The sequence below is a fragment of the Macaca mulatta genome, chromosome 5 (assembly GCF_049350105.2).
Source record: "Macaca mulatta isolate MMU2019108-1 chromosome 5, T2T-MMU8v2.0, whole genome shotgun sequence".
Lineage (NCBI taxonomy): Eukaryota > Metazoa > Chordata > Mammalia > Primates > Cercopithecidae > Macaca > Macaca mulatta.
In genome coordinates, this window is record NC_133410.1 from 111,650,472 (window position 1) to 111,673,709 (window position 23,238).

Below are 23,238 nucleotides of genomic sequence, written 5' to 3' on the forward strand. Positions count from 1 at the left end.
AGAAGAAAATAAATGATGGAATGAATGACGGAATACCATCTTCCTACACTTTAATATAGCATCACTGATTTAGTGTATGGACCAGGATATCATTCAGAATATAAAATGTTGTCTTAAAAGTAGCCTGATATATCACAGAGGCCCAGTTTAAGATTGCCATTATTGTTTTAATATAAAAGTTACATGATTCTGGGATTTTGATCAAAGTCACAAACACTATAAAAATTACAGAAAAAATACAGACTATTTTTGCAAAAGTAGTGTTTGTCCAAAAAAGAATTTTTGAGATTCTACTTTCTAAATGGAAACAATCTCTAGATTTGGGTGTTTGTTTGCAACCCAGGAAACTATTAATGATGGCTGATCCCTCACTTATTTTTTCCAATATATACTTTGTAACCTAGTAATAAAGGAGGATACACTAGAAAGCATAAGGCCAGAGGCCTGAATGTCTTTTGGAACCTTCAAATGTAATCTCTACTGGTGTTTCCTCTGCTATTAAATGTTTCTGACTTTTATCCACTTTCACTAAGTTGGTATAAAGGTTCAGTAAAGTCATGTTCATTAAGCACTTTGATATTCCTAAGTAGAAAGAGATTCAGTAAAATAAAGTCTGTTTTTTTTGTTTTTACTTTTAATGTTCTGACACCTGATAACAAATAAAAAAGTAATAATACCTTAACCACTTTGAAAAAGAATTAGGCTCACATATTGGTCTCTCCCTTCTATTTATTAGAATTCAAAACTTCTATAATAATATTTCTAAATAAATTGAGCCAATAATTAGCATGGAGAGCAAAGTTAAAGGCAGGAGAATGTCACCACTTAATTTAAATAAATGAGGAGTTATTAACTTAATTGAATTGAGAGCCTTAGAACAGGACTGAAATTCTCTATCTAAGAAGCAGACATATAGTAGAATCAAATTTCATCACCCAATCAATGCCCTAACTCTAACACTTAATACTTTTATTAAGAGTGAGCACTTAAATTGTTCTTCAAATACCTTCAATTCTCTTTTATTCACTAAGATTATAAGTGAAGTATTAATAGTTATAAAAGTGAAATTTGTTATCTGGAAATTTACCTCAGACACAAAACTGAATAGATATGATTGTAGAGACAAATAAATATTACAGGTGAGGGTGTGTGTGTGTGCATGTGTGTGTGTGTGCATGAGCCAGTCTGCTAATTACTATATAATATAGTAATGACCTCAGAAAGCAGTTTGGCAAGACCACACTTCATTTACAGGATGCTTTAGCTTTGGTATCTTTTTAATTTAGAATTCTTATTTTGAATACATATAATAAATAAAATGGAATAATAAAATGTAGAATAAATTCTGTCTCTGCAAGTGCTTCTTCAAGGGAGATGGATTTCATTTATTACAATAAAACACCTCATGGTTTGGCAAATCTTCCATCATGCAATCCACTGAGTAAAAGTTACTCACCAGGTCTTGATTCAGTATTCCCAAACTGCAGAATGCAGCATGCAAAGAATAGAGCACAATATAAATTTTTTAAATAAGCAAATAGCAGAAGCCAAAGAAAACAAAGTGGTCTATTTTAGTCATCCAACAATTATGAAATGGATATCCTTTATAAGGCAATCTTTTAAAAAGCTGATGTTAAAGACTGACCAGCAATAGAGTAAGTATTTAAATATTCCATTGCTTCCCCTGGCTTGCCACTGGGTTTTCCACACAGTAGAATACGCAATTCTTTCTGATGAGCAGAATAATTTACTTGAACCTCATATATTATTTGTTCATTTTTCAAGAGAAAAAATGTATTGGCATTCATTATTAACTTTTTTTATCAATCAGCATGCATGACAGAACAACATAGCAATTCTTCATTACACTAATGGAGGCAAAATTAACTTGACATCAAGCCTAATTGACTAAAACCTCACTAATTCTTCTAAACAGGGATAAGTCCTGCTTGATTAGTGAAAGCAATTTATTATAGAACATGTTTAGATAGATGCACTTTTAAGTGTTAAGCTTTCCAGAACTTAACACTAACAAACTGAGCTTTCCAGGATCAAAGGCGAGATCCTTTGTTGAGGTTCTTAAGAAAACCTGCCACAGTGTATGGATAAGACTAACACAATATATCAAACACATAATAACAACTTGGAATTTCTCTAGATAATTTAGAAGCTTTAGGTGCAATCTTGCCAAAAAAAATTATTTCAAAAGAAATTTTTATAGATGCTGCCAAAATACTCTACAGCCAAGCCCATAGCAAAATAGAACAAATCATAACTTATCAGCTATGACAGACTGGTAATCAAAACTAACAAAGTTTCGCTATGCGGGCAATCCTCAACTCACTACGAGTTGTTTTACAAAAGTTCATTTGTAAGTTAATTGTTAGAAATCATAACTTATTAGAGCCATATTCTCATTAAGAAGTTGGTATTATGTATATGGAGCAAACATGAGCTTGGAATGCAAGACCCCAGAAGGGGATCTCAGCATAGTTTTGCTGTTTATTATCTGTGTGAACTTGAGGGAGTCATTGTATTTAACTGGATCTTAATTTATTCAGCTGTAAGTTGACTTAATACCAATTTCACAGTGCTATTGTAGGAATTTAACAGAATAATAGCTAAAAAGCTACCCCAGTGCCCTCTGCTCTTACCCGTAGGCATTTATGTTCCTTGTTCAAGTATTTCTCTATATCAGAGATTGTTGGCTGGCAGGTCATAGAGGAGCATCAGCAAGTTCATGAACCCCTTTAAATTGTATGCAAAATTTGGTAGGTCTGTTGCAAAAGGTAATGAGCTTCATCAAGCAGTTGTCTAAGGGAATGATTAAAAGCCATTGTTCTATAGCCACTTTCTTGCATTTTTCAAAATTAGAAAATGACAAATGTTTAAAAACAATGACTGGAAGCACCCTCTGCACTTAAGTTGCTGTTCTGCCCAAGCATATTATCCCAGTAAAGTGTTACATATCTGTCAGGATGGATGTAAGGTCAAGATGGATACAAGCATCATTTTCTCAGAAGAGCATCCTTGACCATTTCGCTTTCATCACGTTCCATCCCCAATATGTGCCACTCCACTTGCATCACGTCCCACCCCAACACACACAACATCTCTCTCAGCACAGTAACTTGTATATGCCTCTACTCTAGTACTCATCACACTACACAATAACTATTTTTTACATGTCAGTAAGTTCTAGTTTTACATGCTCAAAAAGTTCTAGTGAAATAATAATTTTTTCACAAAAATGTATACTTAGATTTTATTTAAAGTAGTCATTTTAATTGATGAGAAGCATACAAATCGGGAAGAAATTTTGCTTTTTTAAAAGAACTCTGAGTGTAACAAATCTAAGTTCAAACCGTTACTCTAATGTTAAACCTCCCTGAAATTCAGCTTCCCTATCTATAAAATTGAGATAATTATACCTAAATGAATGTTGCATATGAATACTATTTGCAAAGTATTGGTGTATTACTTGCACATGACAGGTACCACCAGCATCACACCGCCAACTACCACCATTATTATTTCTATTAGTTATTTAGGAGTGACAGGTACAGGCATACATCTTTTTCCTGTGCTTCACTTTATTGTGCTTCCAGATATTGTGATTTTTACAACTGAAGGTTTGTTGCAACCCTGCATTAAGCAAGTCTATCAGCACCATTTTTCTATCAGCATGTGCTCATTTCATGTCTCTGTGCCACACTTTGGTAATTCTCACAATATTTCAAACTTTTTCATTATTATTATATCTATTATGGTGATCTGTAATCAGTGATTTTGATGTTACTATTGTCATTGTTTTGGGACACCATGACTGTGCCCACATAAGATGGCAGATTTAACCAATTAATGTTGTATGCGTTCTGACTGCTCCAGTGACCAGACATTCCCCCATCTTCCTCCCTTCTGTAGGGCCTCTCTATTCCCTGAGACACAAGAGTATTGAAATTATGCTAACTAATAATCCTAAAATGGCCTGTATGTGATCAGGTGAAAGGAGGAATTGCATGTCTCTCACTTAAAATCAAAAGCTAGAAATGATTAAACTTAGCGAGGGAAACATGTCAAAAAGCCAAGACAGGCCAAAAGCTAGGTTTTGTGTGCCAAATAGCCAAGTTGTGAATGCAAAGGAGAACTTCCTGAAGGAAATTAAAAGTGCTACTCCAATGAACACACAAATGATAAGAAAGCAAAACAGCGTTATTTCTGATATCAGTAAAAATTAAGTGGTTTGGATAGACGATCAAGTCAGCCATAACATACCCTAAAGTAGGAGCAAGCCCCTCTTTTCAATTCTATGAAGGCTGAGACGGGAGAAAGCTGAAGAAGAAAGGTTGGAAGGTAGCAGAATTGGTTCATTAGGTTTAAGAAAAGAAGCCATCTCTATGACATAAAAGTGCCAAGTGAAGCAGCAAGTGCTGATGGAGAAGTTATCCAGAAGATCTAACTAAAATCATTGATGAAGGTGGCTACACTAAACACCAAATTTTCAATGTAGATAAAACAGCCTTCTGTTGGAAGAAGATGCCATCCAGGGCTTTCATAGTTAGAGAGAAGAAGTCAATGCCTAGTTTTAAAGCTTCAAAGGACAGGCTGACTCTCTTGTTTGGGGCTAACGCAGCTGGTAACTTTAAGCTGAGACCAATCATCATTTACCATTCCAAAACTCCGAGGGCCCTTAATAATTATGCTAAATTTACTCTGTCTGTGCTCTAGAAATGGAAGAACACAGCCTGGATGGCAACATATCTGTTTACAGCATGGTTTACTGAATATTTTCAGTCCACTGTTGGGACCTATGGCTCAGAAAAATAAAAGACATTCCTTTCAAAATATTACTGCTCATTAACAGTGCATCTAGTCACCTAAGAGCTCTTACGGAGATGTACAAGAAGATGAATGTCGTTTTCATGCCTGCCAACACTACATCCATCCTGAAGTCCATGGGTCAGGGAGTAGTTTTGACTCACAAGTCATATTATTTAAGAAATACATTGTGCAAGACTGTAGCTGCCATAGTAGTGATTCCTATAATGAATCTCAGTAAAGGAAGTTGAATATCTTCTAGAAAGGATCCATCATTCTAGATGCCATTAAGAACATTTACAATTCAGGGGAGGAGGTCAAAATATCCACATTTACAGGAGTTGGGAAAAAGTTGATTCCAACCTTCATGGATAACTTTGAGGTGTTCAAGAATTCAGTAAAGGAAGTCACAGCAGGTGTAGTGGAAATAGCAAGAGAATTACAATGAGAAGTGAAGCTTGAAGATGGAACTGAATTACTGCAATCTCATGATCAAACTTGAATAAATGAGCAGTTGCTTCTTATGAATGAGCAAACAAAGTGGTTTCTTGAAACAGAATCTACTGCTGGTATAGATGCTGTGAACAACATTGAAATGACAAAAAGGATTTAGAATACTTCATAAATGTAGTTGACAAAGCAGTGGTAGAGGTTCAGAGGATCGCATCCAATGTGGAAAGAAGTTCTACTGTGGGTAAAATGCTGTCAAACAGTATCGCATGTACAGAGAAGTCTTTCATGAAAGAAGCAATCGATGTTGCAAACTTCATTGTTTTAAAACACTTCCACAGCCACTCCAACCTTCAGCAACCACCACCCTGGTCAGCAGCCATCAACATCAGAGGCACAACCCTCCACTTACAAAAAGATTAGAACTTGCTGAAGGCTCAGATGATCAGTAGCACTTTTTAGCAATAAGGTATTTTTAAATTAAGATATCAATGTCATTTTTTAGACATAATGCCAGTGCACACTTAATAGACTATAGTGTAGTGAAAACATATCTTTTATATTCACTGGGAAACCAGAAATCATGTGACCTGCTTTATTGTGATATTTGCTTTATTGCAGTGGTCTGGAACCAAATTCACCTGATTTTGACGCTGACTATGATTCAGAGAAAATCTGAGCAGGGACAGCCTTCCAGGAGGTAAAGAACACAATGATGTTTCTGGAACTTCATACGAGGAAGCAGACTAATTTCATGTGATCACTTGGCTCCCGGGGCACTCCAAAGTTTCAAGGCATACTGTTCTCCTTGTCTACAACAGTGTGTGATTCTAACTAGATGGGCCAGCTGTATCTCACAGTGATACAGCTGTATCTCACAGCTGTGTAGTACATCGTTTAGTTTGTAGGTATGAAGGAGGTAAAAGTCAACAGTTGGCCCCTGAAAGTGAAGACACTGGCTCAGGGCTGAGGATTCTGACTTTCTACTCAGCAATGTATTATCATCGCTAGTCAACGTGAACCACACTGAGAGACAGCCTATTAAAAGCCTTTCCCACTTTTCCCCAACCCCACAGTCCTTCATTCCTACTTCCCACCTGCCTGAAATTGAGAACATCTAACACATAATTTACCCACAAACACTTTCTCCACCTTCCATCCCATCTTAGAATAAGAGTGCTTCTCCTTTTCACTGTGAACAACTCCACTTGTACTGTTTTCATTTCTTCTCTAGAAATACACTCCATAAGATATGCCTACCATGACTTCCATTCTCTTTCGAATCTTCACCCTCTCCCTGTCCACCTGGCCTTTCCTCCCTGTCTTAAATCTCCTTCAGATTAACAAAATCCCAAATCCTGACATTCCACTGAACTGCTGCTATCCCTCATTTTTTTTTTCACTTCAATGACAAACTACTTGAAATGGTTTACTTTTCTAGTCTTTTCCTATATCTCTTTCCCAGATCCAGTCTCTCCTCTTCTTTTAGCTCCTTGCAGCACAATAATGTTCCCCAGAGTAGCTACTTGTAACTTTAGAAGCACTGAAAATTTTTACATTCTTTGCCAAAGGCTTTTTAAACCAAGGAAGGAGTTATTCAGCACACACACACACACCACACAGCAACACTTCCTAAATACACTTTGGACCTCTCACCTTACCCACAGAGTTTTTGCTGTCCATAGCAGATACTCCCAACCTTCTCTTTCTTGAAAATTATTCTAAAATGTTCTCTCCCTACCCCATACCAGTTCTCTATCTTCAGATAAACATACTATGGAAGATGATCTATTATTCTCATTCATTTGTCTGAGCCAGGGCAATGCAAACAAAGACACATCTTCTCAAAGAAGGTCCAGTATACTGTATTCACAGCTAAAAATACACCACCACTCCATTCCACTCTGGCCTCTGGTCATTTTCTTCTGTTTCTTCTGTTTTTTCTTTGTTATGCCCCTAAGGACGGTATTGCCTAGCACATGGGACTTTGTCTATCAAGCTCTCTTCTAATGAATCTGACACCAGGAAGTGTGTTCTCAGGAAGAGGCAAACCATCAAAATTCAATCCATCAACAGATAAATGGACAAAGAAAATGTGGTAATGACATACAAGAGAATACTACGCAGCCTTTAAAAAGAAGGAAATCCTGTTATTTCCTTCTTTTTAAAGGTTGCTATTTTAAAACCTGGGAAGACACTAAGCCAGGCACAGAAATAAATACTGCATGATTTCATCTTCATGTGGAATCTAAAAAAGTTGAGCTCCTAAAAACAAAGTAGAATGTTTGATACCAGAGGCTTGGGGACTGGGAGGAGGACAGATGTTGGTCAAAAGGGACAAAGTTACACTTAGAAAGGAAAAATAAGATTTAGAGCTTTATTACACAACATAGTGACCATAGTTAATGATAGCATAATGTATAGTTCAAAACTGCTTTTTAAAAAGTAGACTTTACATGTTTTCACCACAAAACAAATGAAAAATTGGTGAAGTGATGAATATGTTAGTTTAATCTTTCTACAATGTATACACATATTAAAACATAACATTATACCCTATAAATATATGCAATTATTACTTGTCGATTTAATTAACTAACTTCTAAGAATTCAATCCAACTGCCTTTACAGCCTTTGCTCAAACTTGCTGTTTGATTTTGCTATCTGCAAACTGCCATGGAGGCCCTGTTCTCTTAGTCTAGTCTGGAAGCCTTCATAAATATCACTCTTGGCTACAGATTGCTCTTACATGAAGTAATCCATCTATTTTTGAATCTTTGAAATGATCCCCATTATGCCTTCAAGAAACCCCACTGCATAAAATGCTTTCTTCCTTCCAGTTGATAAGTGCTTATAAACTCGGCATGTGATGCCACAACTTTGAACCAAGTCTCCTACTCTTTCAACAGCTGCTCAATATTCTGTCATTGAAATAGAGGACTCTGTGGCTTTGCATCTACACATAATGTTAGATGCTGTTTCTCTTACTTAATACCCATCACCCTCACTTATTAGGAGCGTGATGGTGATGTATGGTTGTATGGTAGACACAGAAATAATAAGATTTAGGATTTAACGCATACCTACTCTTAGTCACAACTTTAATAATATTTCATTCAATCCTCATAATAATCCTGCCTTGTAGATATTATTGCCAGTTTTCAGATGAAGAAAGTGAGTTTTAGAAGTTGAAGTAACCCAATTAGTTATGAGTCAGATTTAAACTCAAATCTACCTGACTCAAGTACTTTTGAAAAAGATAAGTTGCTCTAATTTTCATGTTACTAATTAACACCTAATGAATAATGTGTAATTCAAAAATGAAACAAATTTTGTGAGAAAATATAATTATTCATTCATTTAATTTTTCACTCTGCTTTAAGCCTCCCTAATTCTAAAAGAAAAATCAGCCAAGTACAGATTACCTATATTTAGCTGCAATATAGAAAAAGAAAAATGTTGCAATGAAATTCAACACTGAGAAAAATGTTTCTTAATCTAAGTAAGGCTATTTAAAAGAAAAAGAAAACTAAAGAAAGCAAACCTACTGAGCTTAGAAGCATTCCTATTAAAGTTGGAAACAAGACAAAATACCAACTATCACTACTTCTACTCAACACTGTCCTATGAGCTCTTGCCAATAAAATAAGACAAGAAAAATAAGAGTTAAAACAATTAGAAAAAAAATTAAAAAGGGCTTCTTTGCTCTTCAATATCTATGCAGAAAGTCCAAAAGAATAAACAAACAAAACAATACTGGCAGACTTCAGCACTACTGCAGGATAGAAAACCAGTATACTAAAATCAGTGTACTCTTACATAGCGGTGGCTCATGCCTGTAATCCCAGCACTCTGGGAGGCCGAGGCGGGTGGATCATAAGGGCAGGAGATCCAGATCATCCTGGCTAACACGGTGAAACCCTGTCTCTACTAAAAAATACAAGAACAATTAACCGGGTGTGATGGCGGGGGCCTGTAGTCCCCCCTACTCTACTTGGGAGGCTGAGGCAGGAGAATGGTGTGAACCAAGGAGGCGGAGCTTGCAGTGAGCTGAGTTCATGCCACTGCACCCCAGCCTGGGCGACGGAGCGACACTCCGTCTCAAAAAAAAAAAGAAAAGAAAAAAAGAAAACAGTAGGAAAAAAGATATCATTTGTGATACCTACGGAGCTACAAAGTAATTAGGAAGAAATCTAACAGAATATTTTTAAAATATTTCTAATACAGTAAATTATCAAACCAAAAAATCTTAAATATCATAAAAATGTAAACTGCAGCCCAGTTAATCTCTAAATTCAATGCAATGTCAATGAAAATCTCTACAATCATATTGATATGGAAGAACAAAGACAACTTTTAGTGAAAAAACAAGGTGAGGAGCAGACCTTGTCTTTATAGCTGAATAAAAACTATAACAATTATGGCAGGGTGGTAGTAGGTCAGAGGTTTGTTGTCTTTTTTTTTTTTTCAAATAGACAAGTAAAAGAGACTAGAAAGCCAAAATACAGATAATTTAATACATACAAACTTGATACATGGCAGGAATAAAATGATCTGTTCAGCAAAAGCAGCGAGGATAATTGTTTATCTATACAGGAAAAAACTGGATCCTCATATACAAAAATAAATTAAACAAAATTTTTGAAAGAAATATGGAAGGAAACTTTTATGTTTTTTTAGGGAATATTTCTTAAATAACACTCAGAGCAGTCAGCTTGAAGAAAAGTACTGATATATTTGACTGCATTAAAATTAAAACTTTTGGAAAACAATGTATATTATAAGCAAAGTGAAAAGAGAAACAATAGATTTGGAGAATATATTTGTAAATCATTTAATCAAGGAAAATTAACATCTAGCATATATGTAAAATTCCTACAAGTGACAGACTCTTTCTTTGACCAAATTTCAGTTAGGCTCTTCTGAGGTCTCTTCTCAACTAGACCTCCATCTTGGACTTCTGTGTCCATTTTTGCAGAGTTCAGTCATAGCAAGGATCCTGCCAAGTCAGTCGAGCAAGAATCCCCTCATCCTTTATATATGATCACCCTTCATATCTGATCAAATTCTTCATGCCCTCTGATTCAGGGAAAAATCAAATAATTATTTTTTAAAAATTCTTCATTCCCCACCATCCCCCAAGTGATATATAATCACCCTCGCCTGCCTTCAGCAAGAATTCTGTTAAGTCGGCTTAGTAAGAATCCCCCTACCCTTGATATTTTCTCTTAATAATAATATTCCATGCATTCTTCCCCTCTCTCTGTTTATTGGCTCTAAATGCCCACCTTTATCTTGTCTTCATTTAGAGTTGAACCCAATCTTTCCCTGCTATTGCCATAGAGGCAACCCTTAATGCAACAGTCTTGAATAAACTCTTCCTTACTGTTTTAAGAAGTGTCAGAATAGTTTTTTCTTTAACACAAATCATTAAGGAAAAATACTCAACTAAAAATGTGCAAAACAGATGAATAGGAAACATAAAAGTGAACTTATGACCAAAACACATATGAAAAGATGCTCAACTGCACTATAATCAGAAAGACGAATCAGAAAAAGATACCACTTCAAACTTCTTAAATTGACAATAATCTTTTTAAGTCTGAAATTTCCAAGTATTGCTAAAGACAAAGAGAAAACAGGAATTATTTTTTGCTGTTCATGAGAGGGTAAACAAACATAAGAGGCTGGAGAGCATTTTGTTGTTATTCAGCAAAATTAAATGTGTGCATACTCTATGACCCATTTTTATACATCTATTTATTAGATAATAATACATGTATATAATACATATTAATATATAATATACAAATTTATATATGTGCATATATGTAAGTGTATATATATAATATATATATGAGAAAAACTATACACAGAGGGAAAAGAAAAACCTAAAAGTCTACAGATTATTTCTAGAAGTCAAAACTTTATAACATTGGAATTATGTTTGCATGGATCTGAAAACACATTCCAAAAGATTAAAATTATAAACTCCACAAAAATGCTGACTATTTAAATGTTTATCATGCGGCCGGGCGCGGTGGCTCAAGCCTGTAATCCCAGCACTTTGGGAGGCCGAGACGGGCGGATCATGAGGTCAAGAGATCGAGACCATCCTGGCTAACACGATGAAACCCCGTCTCTACTAAAAAATACAAAAAACTAGCCGGGCGCGGTGGCGGGTGCCTGTAGTCCCAGCTACTCGGGAGGCTGAGGCAGGAGAATGGCGTAAACCCGGGAGGCGGAGCTTGCAGTGAGCTGAGATCCGGCCACTGCACTCCAGCCTGGGCGACAGAGCGAGACTCCGTCTCAAAAAAAAAAAAAAAAAAAAAAAAAAAAAAAAAAAAAAAATGTTTATCATGCAATTAATGAGAATGTTATCTTTTCATATGGATATCAAAGTAGTCCATGACTGACACCCATAAGTAACTGTCTGTTCTCCAAATAGAGTAAATAGTACAGATTTGGGTACCTTTAAAAGCACATTCATACCTAATCTTATTTGATTATACTAGCTGACCTAAGAGTTGGCAACATCAACATTTTGTTTGTTTAAGACAGGGTCTCGCTGTTGCCCAGGCTGGTCTTCAACTCCTGGACTCTGGTCTTCAACTCCTGAACTCAAGTGATCCACCTGCCTTGGCCTCCCGACGTGCTGGGATTACAGGCATGAGCCAACAGTGCCTGGCCCAATGTTTGTTTTATTTTTTAATAACTTTCTGTGTAAATGTTGATGCTCCAGCCTCCACAAGAATGGAATATACTAGCTGGCCAAATGATTAGCTAATATAAGGAACCACAACAGATAACCCTAGATCCCTCCTGACATTAGCTATCAAATAAAATGCTTTTGTCAAATTTACATAACTTGGACGTGCTTTTATCTGGAAAAGCAAGTAGTTCTTAACGTACTGTTTTCCTTCCTTGGCAAGTGGCTCTAGCTGGTATTTCAAGGCTCTAACAGAGAATCTGTGGTGCAAAGCTTGATAAATCGTCATTTGAATAGCAAATTATATTGGACTTTAAGGTTCTCCTCCATTAAGAGAGAGTAAATGTTCCAAATTCTCTTAATTTATCGGACAGGTCAAAGGCAGGCTTGTGGGCATTTATATTCAGAAGGTTATCTTTATTACTAAATTACCTATGAGCTTTTAAAGTCCAGCTTTACTTTCTAGAAAATCTACTCAAATTTTAAGGTAGATAAGAGAAATGAGAAAGCATGGAATTCTATACATTTTATCTTCTCATTTTGTTACCCTAACCTAGAGGGAACATATACAAATAGATTCAAACACCTTTATGGTTTAACACAAGAAGCCATCTTTTAAGTGATGATCTTTACATAATTAAGCATATAGATTTAGAAGCTATTCCCATAGGTGCAAAAGATGAAGTGATACGACTTGATAAGATGACTATGATAAAAACTAAGAACAGACAAAAATGGTAAATGGAAGAGGGAGGGAGATGTATATTTATCACAAGTGTACAATGTATCAGACACAATGTTGCATAGTTGACCCATAAGAAATTAATTCATTTTCACAAAAATTCAGTAAATTAAGAATCTTTGCTCCTCATCTAACAGATGAGCAAAGGCTCAAAGGTGTTAATTATTTTTTCCCAAATTACACAACATATTTTAATGCTAAGATGCAAACAATGGCCTGTGTAATTCCAAAGCCTATGTTTCTCTTCCACGTCCAACTGCCCTGCAAGAAAAGGAGACTCAGAAGAAGCACCAGGAAAGTATTACAGCAGCTAAAATGGTGACAGAGCAAGGATGGTATCATGTCACCAAGACATAAGTAATTTCAACAGGGAGGGGAGAGGTTCCAGTGAAAAACCTGCCTTTATATTTCTAGCATTTAGCCCATAGTAGGTACTCACTTATGTGTTAAACTGTAGGAATGGCTCAGGAAGAAACAGTGAATGAGGATTAGGAACATAGCTTGTGGCCCACACCTGTAGCCCTAATTACTCTGAAGCCTGAGTGGGAGCATTGCTTCAGCCCAGGAGTCTGAGGTTACAATGACCGTGTCTCAAAAAAAAAAGAAAAAAAAATGAATAATTTAATTTTAAAAAGAGGATTATAGCATGCTGCCTAGAACAACCACTTACATTATTCTAAAAAGAAAGTTCAGAGAATAGGGAGTGACTTTAGAAACTGTACATGATTAAGCATGTGAGGAGATGATGAGGAAGAGGAGGAGCATATAAAGGCTGGCTAACAAATGGAAACAACAGGCAGCATAGTATAAGGTAACAGTTAACCACACAGACCAGGAAACAGGATTCCTGCACTTCAATCCTAATGTGGTACCTGTGTGACCTTGGGTAAGTTCCTTACATTCTCTGTACATCAGTTTCCAAATCTGCAAGATGGAAGTAACAATTGCACTTGCCTCACAGGGTTGTTACTGTGAGGACTAAATGAGTTAATATATGTAAAGCACTTAAGAACCTGCCTAACATGTATAGTCTTATTTCAGAATTAGCCAGTCTTTAGGAAAGTTGGACAGTTGTGGGAAAGAAGGTTTGAGAAAACTTGGGGAGTAGCAGATTGAGGAAAAAAATAATACCATGAGGTAGAAAAGATGGAACATGTTTGTAGACACAGGAAAAGGAGAGATTCAGGAAAGATAAACGAAAACAGGCCAGGTATGGGGGCTCACACCTGTAATCCCAATACTTTGGGAGGCTAAAGCAGGAGGATCACTTGAGATCAGGAGTTCACGATCAGCCTGGGCAACATAGCAAGACCCCATTTTTACAAAAAAAAATAAAATTTAGTTAGCCAGGCATGGTGACATGTGCCTGCAGTTTCCACTACTTGGGAGGCTGAGGTGGGAGGATCCCTTGAGGCTAAGGAGTTTGAGATTTCAGTGAGCTCTGATTAAGCCCTGCACTCCAGCCTGGGTTATGGAGTGAGACCCTGTTCTAAAACAACAAAATGAAACAAAACTGGAAGAGGCCATGGGAAAGATGATAATATTTAGAGGAACTGGCCTTAAAAAGGAGAAAGGACACCAGTTCTGGCACCAAGGGGACAGCGGAACAGTGGAGAGAAGATGAGGACCCAGAGTAGTTTTTTAAAGAAGTAACGGAAGTAATGAGGCAAGACAGCAGAGGTCACAGATTCCAAATAATCATCTCAGTCTCTTTGTTAAAGAAGAATGAGATATAAGAATTTCGTGGAGTAATTAAAAAAAAAAAACTTTAGAGCAGTTTTTCATGAATAAAAGTATACTTCATATCAATGAAATGTAGGCTAAACTCAGTGGATTCAGGTACCAATTTTCATGACCTTAGCAACACATAGAGTGAAGCCAGATAAAATGAACTGTCTCAGGGATGCCCTGAGATAAACACAGTGAGTGAGAAATTCCACTAATAGCAAAGGCAACCCAGAATTTCACCTCATGATTGGCTACATCATCTGCCTCTAGTTACTGTTTTTATGTAAGTACCAGTCAATCAAGATCAGTGGATATCATTTGTTATGTCATTTTATTATTTGTATAGTTTTCTATTTTAATTAATTATTATTATAGGGGAAATTAACTAATTTGTTTTTAAATCTTGCGATGTTCAAGAACTATATGATTTAAAATAGTAAATGGGCTTTTAGTGAAATAGGGTGGACCAGATATATGTATTTATCTCTAGTCCCTCCTGAAATGCCCTCCTGAAACTACGTCCTTATAAAGGAATAAAGAAGACATAAAGCCGCAAGGACAGGAAGAAAGAGAGACAACATGACAGCACTGAGATTTGTATTTTGGCAGATGGAAAGAGGAAGGCAAGTTCTAATTGAGTTCACAGAGGAAGAAAGTCAACAAGAAGCAAAGTGATGCAGGACCCAGAACCTCAAAAAAGTTCAGGGATTAGAGGCGCCAAGTGCTTCTGAAGGCAGAGGGCAAAGACTGGAACTAAACATAAGAGAAGTGGCTGCAAGTCTATTTAGGGAACAAGTAGAACGTCAAGTCCTTCCTCCCAAGCCAATGTGGCAAGGCAGCCACCCCAAATGATGACTGGAGATCTACCCCTGGGGAAAGTGAACCACAGAGACCCTCAATTCAAGGACACAGAGCAAACTGAAGACTGTTGTGAAGTACAGTACTAAAGAAAGGGGTGTTACGTCAAATATTCTTAGTGCCCCCGTCCCCTTCTCCTGCAACTCCACTTCCCAAGTGGTGGCCAGTAATATTATTTTTGTTTTGTTTTGTTTTTGTTTTTGTTTGAGGACTCTTTTTTTTTTTTTTTTTTTTTATGAGTTCGTGTCCTTTGTACAGACATGGATGCAGCTGGAAACCATCATTCTCAGCAAACTATTGCAAGAACAGAAAACCAAGCACTGCATGTTCTCACTCATAGGTGGGAATTGAACAATGAAAACACTTGGACACAGGAAGGGGAACATCACACACCGGGGCCTATTGTGGGGTGGGGAGAGGGGGGAGGGATAGCATTAGGAGATATACCTAATGTAAATGATGAGTTAATGGGTGCAGCACACCAACATGGCACATGTATACATATGTAACAAACATGCACATTGTGCACATGTACCCTAGAACATAAGGTAGTCAGTAATATTCTACCATTCTTCCCAACACCAGGCAAGAATGTAGAAAAAGACACCACCCAAAAGACCGGTAGACAAGCCCCACACATATATGTACATACAGAGCTGCCAGTCAGTTTTTTTGTACTTCATACCTTAAAAACAAAGAGAGTGCTTTCCATTTTTCTGTGCTAAATGTGTAATATTTCAGTTATGTTATGGAAAGGTGGAAAGTTTGGAATCTGTGAACTCTGCTGTCTCACCTCATCTGTTACTTCTTGAAAACTGCTCTGGGTCCTCATCTCCTCTCCACTGTTGCCTTTGTGCCAGCACTTAGAATAGTGCCAAGTATAGGTTAAGTACTGGAAAAATACTTGTTGAATGAATTGTGTGTATTTAAACTCTCATGGAGGCCCAACCACCTCAAAAATGTTATCCTATTCGTAGAGTGTCACTTCGTATCAGTCATCAACAAAGAAAATCTCCCTAGCATCTCCACACTTTGCAGCTAAATTCTATTTCATTGCACCTCAACTTTACACATAAAATTCACAATAATCAACTTCTAAAAATCACTTTATATTTAGTAGTATCTATTCTTAAATGAAAGTACAGAAAATTTCATAAAAAGAGAGACTGGTGACAGATTGCTGGAGGAACGAGCTCCAGGGGCCCTCTAGTGGCCTTGAAGTGCTGACACCCTCCCCAAAGTCCCAAACATTCCTCAGCAATCAACATCCAGCAAACACCAAGGCTGTGTCTGGGCTGGGGAGCCCCACCCGGCTGCACAGATACTGAAATGACTCCACACTTGGCTACGCAGGAAAGTCGAAGAGAAAAAAACAAAGCATGTCACAAGGTGACATGTGACACATTACCTAGTAACAATAACTGAATCACATGGGGAAACAGCATCTCGCCGCACCCCTCTTTTTCCCTACATCTTCCTTGTTACCCCTCTATGACCCACATTTTTCCCCAAAACGCATGCACGTGCACACACACATGCCACATGGACTGTTGTGCCTCACACTTACTAGGCCTGGAGCAAAGGTATTAAGGAACTCTCAAATCATTTAGTCTAAATATTTAAAAGTTATAATCAAGGTAACTGTTAAATGTTAATATCTTCCATTATTTCACTGTGATAAATATGCTTCCATGAAAACAAAATAAAAACGTGTAAAACTATGATTTTTATATGGCTAAACATAGATAAAACACCAGAGACTTCTAAATTTATATATTATGGTTTAGCTGAGTATTCTGTGATGAGCCAGAATTGCTCGGATGAATAACAAAGACATTCCTAAGTCATACAGTTTAAGTATTCTATAACATGTCTTTGTTCTTCCTACATTTCAGCAAGATCAAAAATGATGCTTTTATAATCTAGATTTTCACCTAATTTGCACTCTATTGATAGTAACGCCAATTAGACCACCTAACTCACTGTAATTTTTAGAGAGTTCCTTATTATTTTCAATTTGAAAAAACTTTGTTGAAGCAGTGACAACTGGGATTGTCAACAAAATTCTTAAATCCACACTTGTAACTCAAATTGAACCCTGAGTTATATTATCATGTTCAATGCTTTTAATGGGGTCACTTAGGTTAGATTATTTTTATAATATAAAATATTAGAAAGTATTTTAATTTTATTATTAAAATCACTATCACTTATATTGTAATACTTACTCTCTTAAAGCAATATCCAGACCTACTTATTTCTTAAATTTCATTTCTTTTGATTTTTTGTGCAATGTAAACAAAACTGAAAATTGCAGTCTGTTGCTCAATTGGTTTAAATGTCTATTTATTTGAGACTATACCTTCAACTAAAACAGTGAGAAAATAGTCCCCATAAGAAATTAGCATGAAAACTATTATCTCAAGGCCTGTGCGGGGCTGCCACCCTGGCACGCACCTTCTCTTCTTTCTTCAGCTGCCTTCTTATTCCTGGAAGTGTATTTCCAGAATCTTAATTCCATTTTTCCCTCTCGCTAGATAGGTAGTTTACCTAGGTTTACAATTCCACAGTTGTTTTCATTCAGAATATTGAAGGAATTGTGCCACTGCTCTCCAGCATTGATGTGGGGAAGTCCACTACCATTCAGCTTCTGGGTCCCTTGTGTGTGATCTGTTTGATTATTCTCAAAGTCTTTAGCACATTTTCTTCCCCGATATTTGCATGACTGGTTCTTTCTCATTATACAATTCTCTGCTGACATCTTGAGGGGCCTTTTCTGACCAGTCAACCAAAAGAAGCTCCCACACATCACTCTCACATCACCATGCTTTAGTTTCATCAAAGTAGGTTATTACTATACGATAGTTTCTTGTTTTGCCCATTTCTATATTTTATGTTTCCACTGAATAAACTGTAATCTCCTCGAGAATTTGCTTCTGAATTTCCAGTGCCTAGGACAATGAACAGAAACTCAATAAATGTTTATTGAATAAGTAAATGAAAGCCCTCCTGTCATAAGTGGAGTAAAAACAGCCTTCTGATTGTGTTTCTAAATTATGTAAAACAGGATCATGTCGAGGGCCTCATCTCTGTCATGGTGCTTAGATTTACTGCAAACATGTCCTCTGCTCATAGTTAATCCTAAATCAGGAGCCCTAAAGGTTTAACTAAAATGTAACTTTTGAGAAGTTAAACTTATTTGTTAATTATTATTTTTTTAAAAATTAGCCTCTTACAAAAACTGAAGGCTTTGATAACCATCCTCCTTTCTAAATATAAATATTCCTATCAGCTCATTCTGATACTCAAGGCATATTTAGCAGCTAGTTTATCGTAGTAGGTTCATTAGAAGGAACTTTCCTGAAATCAGGAGAAGTCACACTGAATTTCTAGTATGGTCAAGGAGGTTATCAGCCCTTTAAATATTTTAAATCTCAAACTGTATCTCTTCCGTGCTTTGTGTTATAGGACTTGGGGATCCCAAAGGAGAATGTGTTCAAGGTTGGACCAGGTTCAAAGCTCCTTCTCTGTAGAAGTGTAGCCCTGCCTAAAATTATCTTGTTAACCCTGGAAAGATACAGGAAAATCTTCCATCAGAGCAAGAATTCAAGTTAGGCTCCAAATTTCATGGCAGATTATCCCTCTGCCATCTGGTATCTAAATAATTATTAATCACTGTTTAAATTAGCAATATAGCTGACTGGCACCTCTTGAATGACTTGTCAGAGTTCAACCACAATCTCACTATAATCTAGTATTTGTCAAAAGCTTGCATAAGGCAACTAGAATTTAGACGCATGACATAAGGAAGGGTTTTAACTACTATTCTTTAGGCTCTTTCTGCTGTGCCTCGCATTAAATTATATATCCTCAGAAAGCAATATCCTTGGCCAAATTATTTTTCCCCATTACAAAAAAATAAATATTTAAGAGTTGATGTTGTCATCTTGCTTACAGTAGAGTAGCAACGTAAGGAAGCCACTCCAGCAAAGTATATAAGAACACAGGCTTCGGTATAAGGCAGCCTCAGTACTAATCCAAGCTTTGCCATTAGGAACTGAGCATCTTTGGGTTTGCTATTTAACCTCTCTAAGTCATACTCTCCTAATTACAATAGCACTTGCCCCCTAGGTTATTAGGAAGAACAAATGAAGTAATTCATCTAACGTTCTAGGCATAGTCCTTGAGCATTTAATGAATGTTAGCTGCAAGTATTATTGTAAGAAATTATATATTCGAACATTTCCAGATTCTTTGCAAACTCTTGGCTGAAAGCATCATTCATCACACTGCAAAAAATAATTTCCCCTTAGCTACTATAGTGCTAACACAGAACTGGCTCTTCAAATACACTTGAAATTTTCCTTAATCAGGTGGAGAGAAGCATATGACCAATCATGTTTTCTTTCCAGAAGGAAACTCAGGTATTTGCCATAATAATCTCTTCCAGATTGCTCTTTCTTTTTTTTTTTTTTTTTTTTTTTTTTTTCTTGCTTTTTTCCCCCTTACCTGGCTTTCCTTTTTATTTTGTTTTTAACTATTCACTTTTACATCATGTTTAACTATATAGCTTGTGGATCTGCCATTCACTAGCTGAGTAAACCTGGGGGGGGGTTATTTAACATTTAAAGCTCCACTTTCTTCATCTGTCAAATGAGAATTGTTGTAGACACCAGTGATACTATCTTCTCAGCATCCCTTTTTGATAACCACTCCTCTACTCCATCCACACTCCCTTGATATCATTAAAGGGGCCCAACCCTCTAAGCACTTAGATTAGTCTAGAAGTGATCATCTAATTCAAGCTGGACCAGGAAGACACTTGCCAGAGACTTTGGATTTAGGACTGAAAGAGTCAGGTCAATTTCCTTCTAGTAGCTGAAATTTTAAGACAAATCTCAGGAATTGCTAGTGACTATGTATACCACTTATGGAAAAGATAGCCTACGGTAAAAGAAAAGAATGATACTAAGAGGCAAGAAAGAGAAGGAGGGAGAGTCCTAGTGGTTCTAATGGTTCCTAGGTTTTTGTTTTTCCTGTAGCTTGGCTGTTCCATTAGTCATCTAATATCTTTCCAGTAAGTTCTCCTTTGCGCGTATATAATTTGATTTCTATCACTTGAAACCAATACAGTTCTAATACATAAGAAATAATCCCTACACTGAGTAGTTGTTATAAAAAGTAAATGAGATCAAATAATTAAGTGCTGAGCATATTAGCTGGTATATGATAGTCACTCAAGAAATTGTGCCTATTATTATTATTATTTTTTTTTTTTTTGAGACGGAGTCTTGCTCTGTCGCCCAGGTTAGAGTGCAGTGGCGCAATCTCGGCTCACTGCCAGCTCTGCCTCCCGGGTTCACGCCATTCTCCTGCCTCAGCCTCCCGAGTAGCTGGGAATACAGGCGTCTGCCACCACACCTGGCTAATTTTTTGTATTTTTAGTAGAGACGGGGTTTCATCGTGTTAGCCAGGATGGTCTCGATCTCTTGACCTTGTGATGCACCCGCCTCGGCCTCCCAAAGTGCTGGGATTACAGGCGTGAGACATCGCACCTGGCCTGTGCCTATTAATATTATTTAGAAAATGTGGATATAAATATACATTGTATGTCAGACAATTAATAAAAACAATTTTAATAATTTCTTCTTGCAGTTTCAAAATCAGTCAAAGCATTATTTGATTCTGGATCTTCAAACAATTGTAAAATAAATGCCCTGAATTAATTTTGCTATGTAATATTGTATAAATGCAATTGAGAGACTCTCATATAGTATATAATCTTAGAGAATAATGAAGCCCAGACCAGTGATCCACAATTTCTTTCTTAACTCACTTGTTTAGAGTAAACATTTAGAGGGAAGGTGGAAAAACAATGCAGACTTACATTCCAGTTATCCCACATATATAAGAATAAGTCTGACATACATAAAGGTACAAAATACTGACTTAGCTTCATACACATTCGTGTTTACACAGTATAAAGAATGTAGTATAATCAAGAAAAAATGGAATCAACATATACCTGTAGAGATACCACACTGACATTATCAAAATGGATATGTCCATTAGCTTCTGTGACAGCAGGATTTGCATAGCACGTCACACCATTGATGGCAGGTAATGCTTTAGGTTGATGAGTTTTTTCTTGAGGACCAAAGTTATCATTTCCAAAGTGGGTATGACCATTCTATATGGGAACAAAAACCAAAGAGATTATAAGAAGAAAAAAGATGATTCATACAGACAGGGAAATAGAGTTTACTGCTTTTTATTTATAAGAGGAAAATTGTATGTCTATTCTATATGTAAAGAAATCTTTTTAGATATATAAAATTTCTCTTTTTTACATGTATTTTCATTTATTAGATTCTGTTGTTACTGTTTGTTCATGCTAGAACACGTACACATTCTTATTTTGATGAACATGAATAGAATACAAATTAGGCACATCCGTTATTCAGTATTAAATTGCTGGTACTTGTTTCAAATTTTACAACATGAATCAAGTATTTATCTTACGCTTGTCAATATATTGACTCTTCGTTCTCAAACTCACAAGCCTAATAACTGAACCATTCTCATAATTCTAAGAATAAAAATCCTGTCTTTATTTGCCTATATAAAGTAACTTTAGGGGGTAAAATGTCATATGTTTTAAATAAAGTCCATTTACCTGACCATATGTCTTTAATAACATCTTAAGCATTCTTTCAAAAAAGAAAAGTAGGTAAAATCCACCAAACACAGCAACTGCCTTCTCAACATAACTGTCGACTTTGGGATCAAATCCAAATGCCTAAGGGAGAAAAAAGGGCAATTCAAGTAAAACCAAGAAATTTAACTTGATTTCTGGAAAATAATACCAGTATACAATTCTCACCAAAGTTCTAAGTCTCTCTTCACATCCAAGTAATATTGGAAACTTAGCTGCCAAAAATTACAAAATGAAAACTTTGAAATTTGAATGACAAAACTGTATGAAATGGCACAAAAATCTTACAACCAGAAGTCTCATTAAATAAAGCCACCAGAGAACCTTACAGTTTCCCAGCTATAACACCTACAGCAATATTTGCCTTGAAAGACTAAACTTTTAGCAGTAAAGCAGCAGCACTGATTCCCATCCTTAGAATACAATATTAGGTCTAGATAATGAAGATAAATGAGATATTGATTACCTACTGTCTCTAAAAGTAATGTGTTAGTCCATGATATCCAGAGTCAAACTTTTAAAATAAATATGGCAGGCCACTTGGATTACTGTTTTCCCAAGAGAAATCCTCTTATGCCTACAAAACTGTGATAAATCCTAAAACGGCAAATAAATCAAGAGCTAGGCCCAAGAATAAAAGCAAAAAGAATATTTAAAATTGCCACCTCTCTCTCTCTCTCTCTCTCATACACACACACAGCAATAAGAATGGAATAATTCTTTGTCTAAAGGACAAAGAACTGGAGTTAGAGTTTGAAGTTATAAAGAGTCAAGGTGTTCCTAACAGACAAGACACATAAACTTCAAATAAACAGAATCAGAGGAGAGACTAATGGGTGAAAAGCCACAGCTTCACACCATTCCACACATTGTAAGTCTCCCCTCTGAAGCAGAATAGAAGATGTCTGGGTTCTTGTCCCCTGTTTGCCTCTGGGGAGACATCATGGCCGCATCTTCATTTGAGTAACTTCTTTGTGCCTGTTTATACAATGCAAAAATGGCAAAAAAAAAAAAAAAAAAAAGGCCTGTTCCATTTACCTAACATTGACATTATGAAAATAAAGTTAAATAAGAAAAGGAAAATCATTTTGCTATAAAAAACTCTATGGAAATTCAAGATATTATTACAGATTATTTATATTGTTAAATTTCAATAAAATAGAAAACCTTAACATCATAAATGTAGAGTCTCTAGTCCACATACAGTATTAGTTTAAT

General features: G+C 36.3%; 1 protein-coding gene across 4 annotated transcripts in view; it reads right to left on the bottom strand.

The window, feature by feature from the left end:
• SLC39A8 (solute carrier family 39 member 8) overlaps positions 1-23,238 on the bottom strand; it is a 104,485-nt gene that overhangs the window by 22,804 nt on the left and 58,443 nt on the right. For all 4 annotated transcript variants that reach the window (XM_078002033.1, XM_078002034.1, XM_015138880.3 and 1 more), the window contains 2 exons: positions 21,982-22,104; positions 21,331-21,495 (listed from right to left, as the gene is read on the bottom strand). In XM_078002033.1, coding sequence (XP_077858159.1) covers positions 21,331-21,495; positions 21,982-22,104 — 288 coding nt within the window. The remainder of the gene's footprint in view (positions 1-21,330; positions 21,496-21,981; positions 22,105-23,238) is intronic.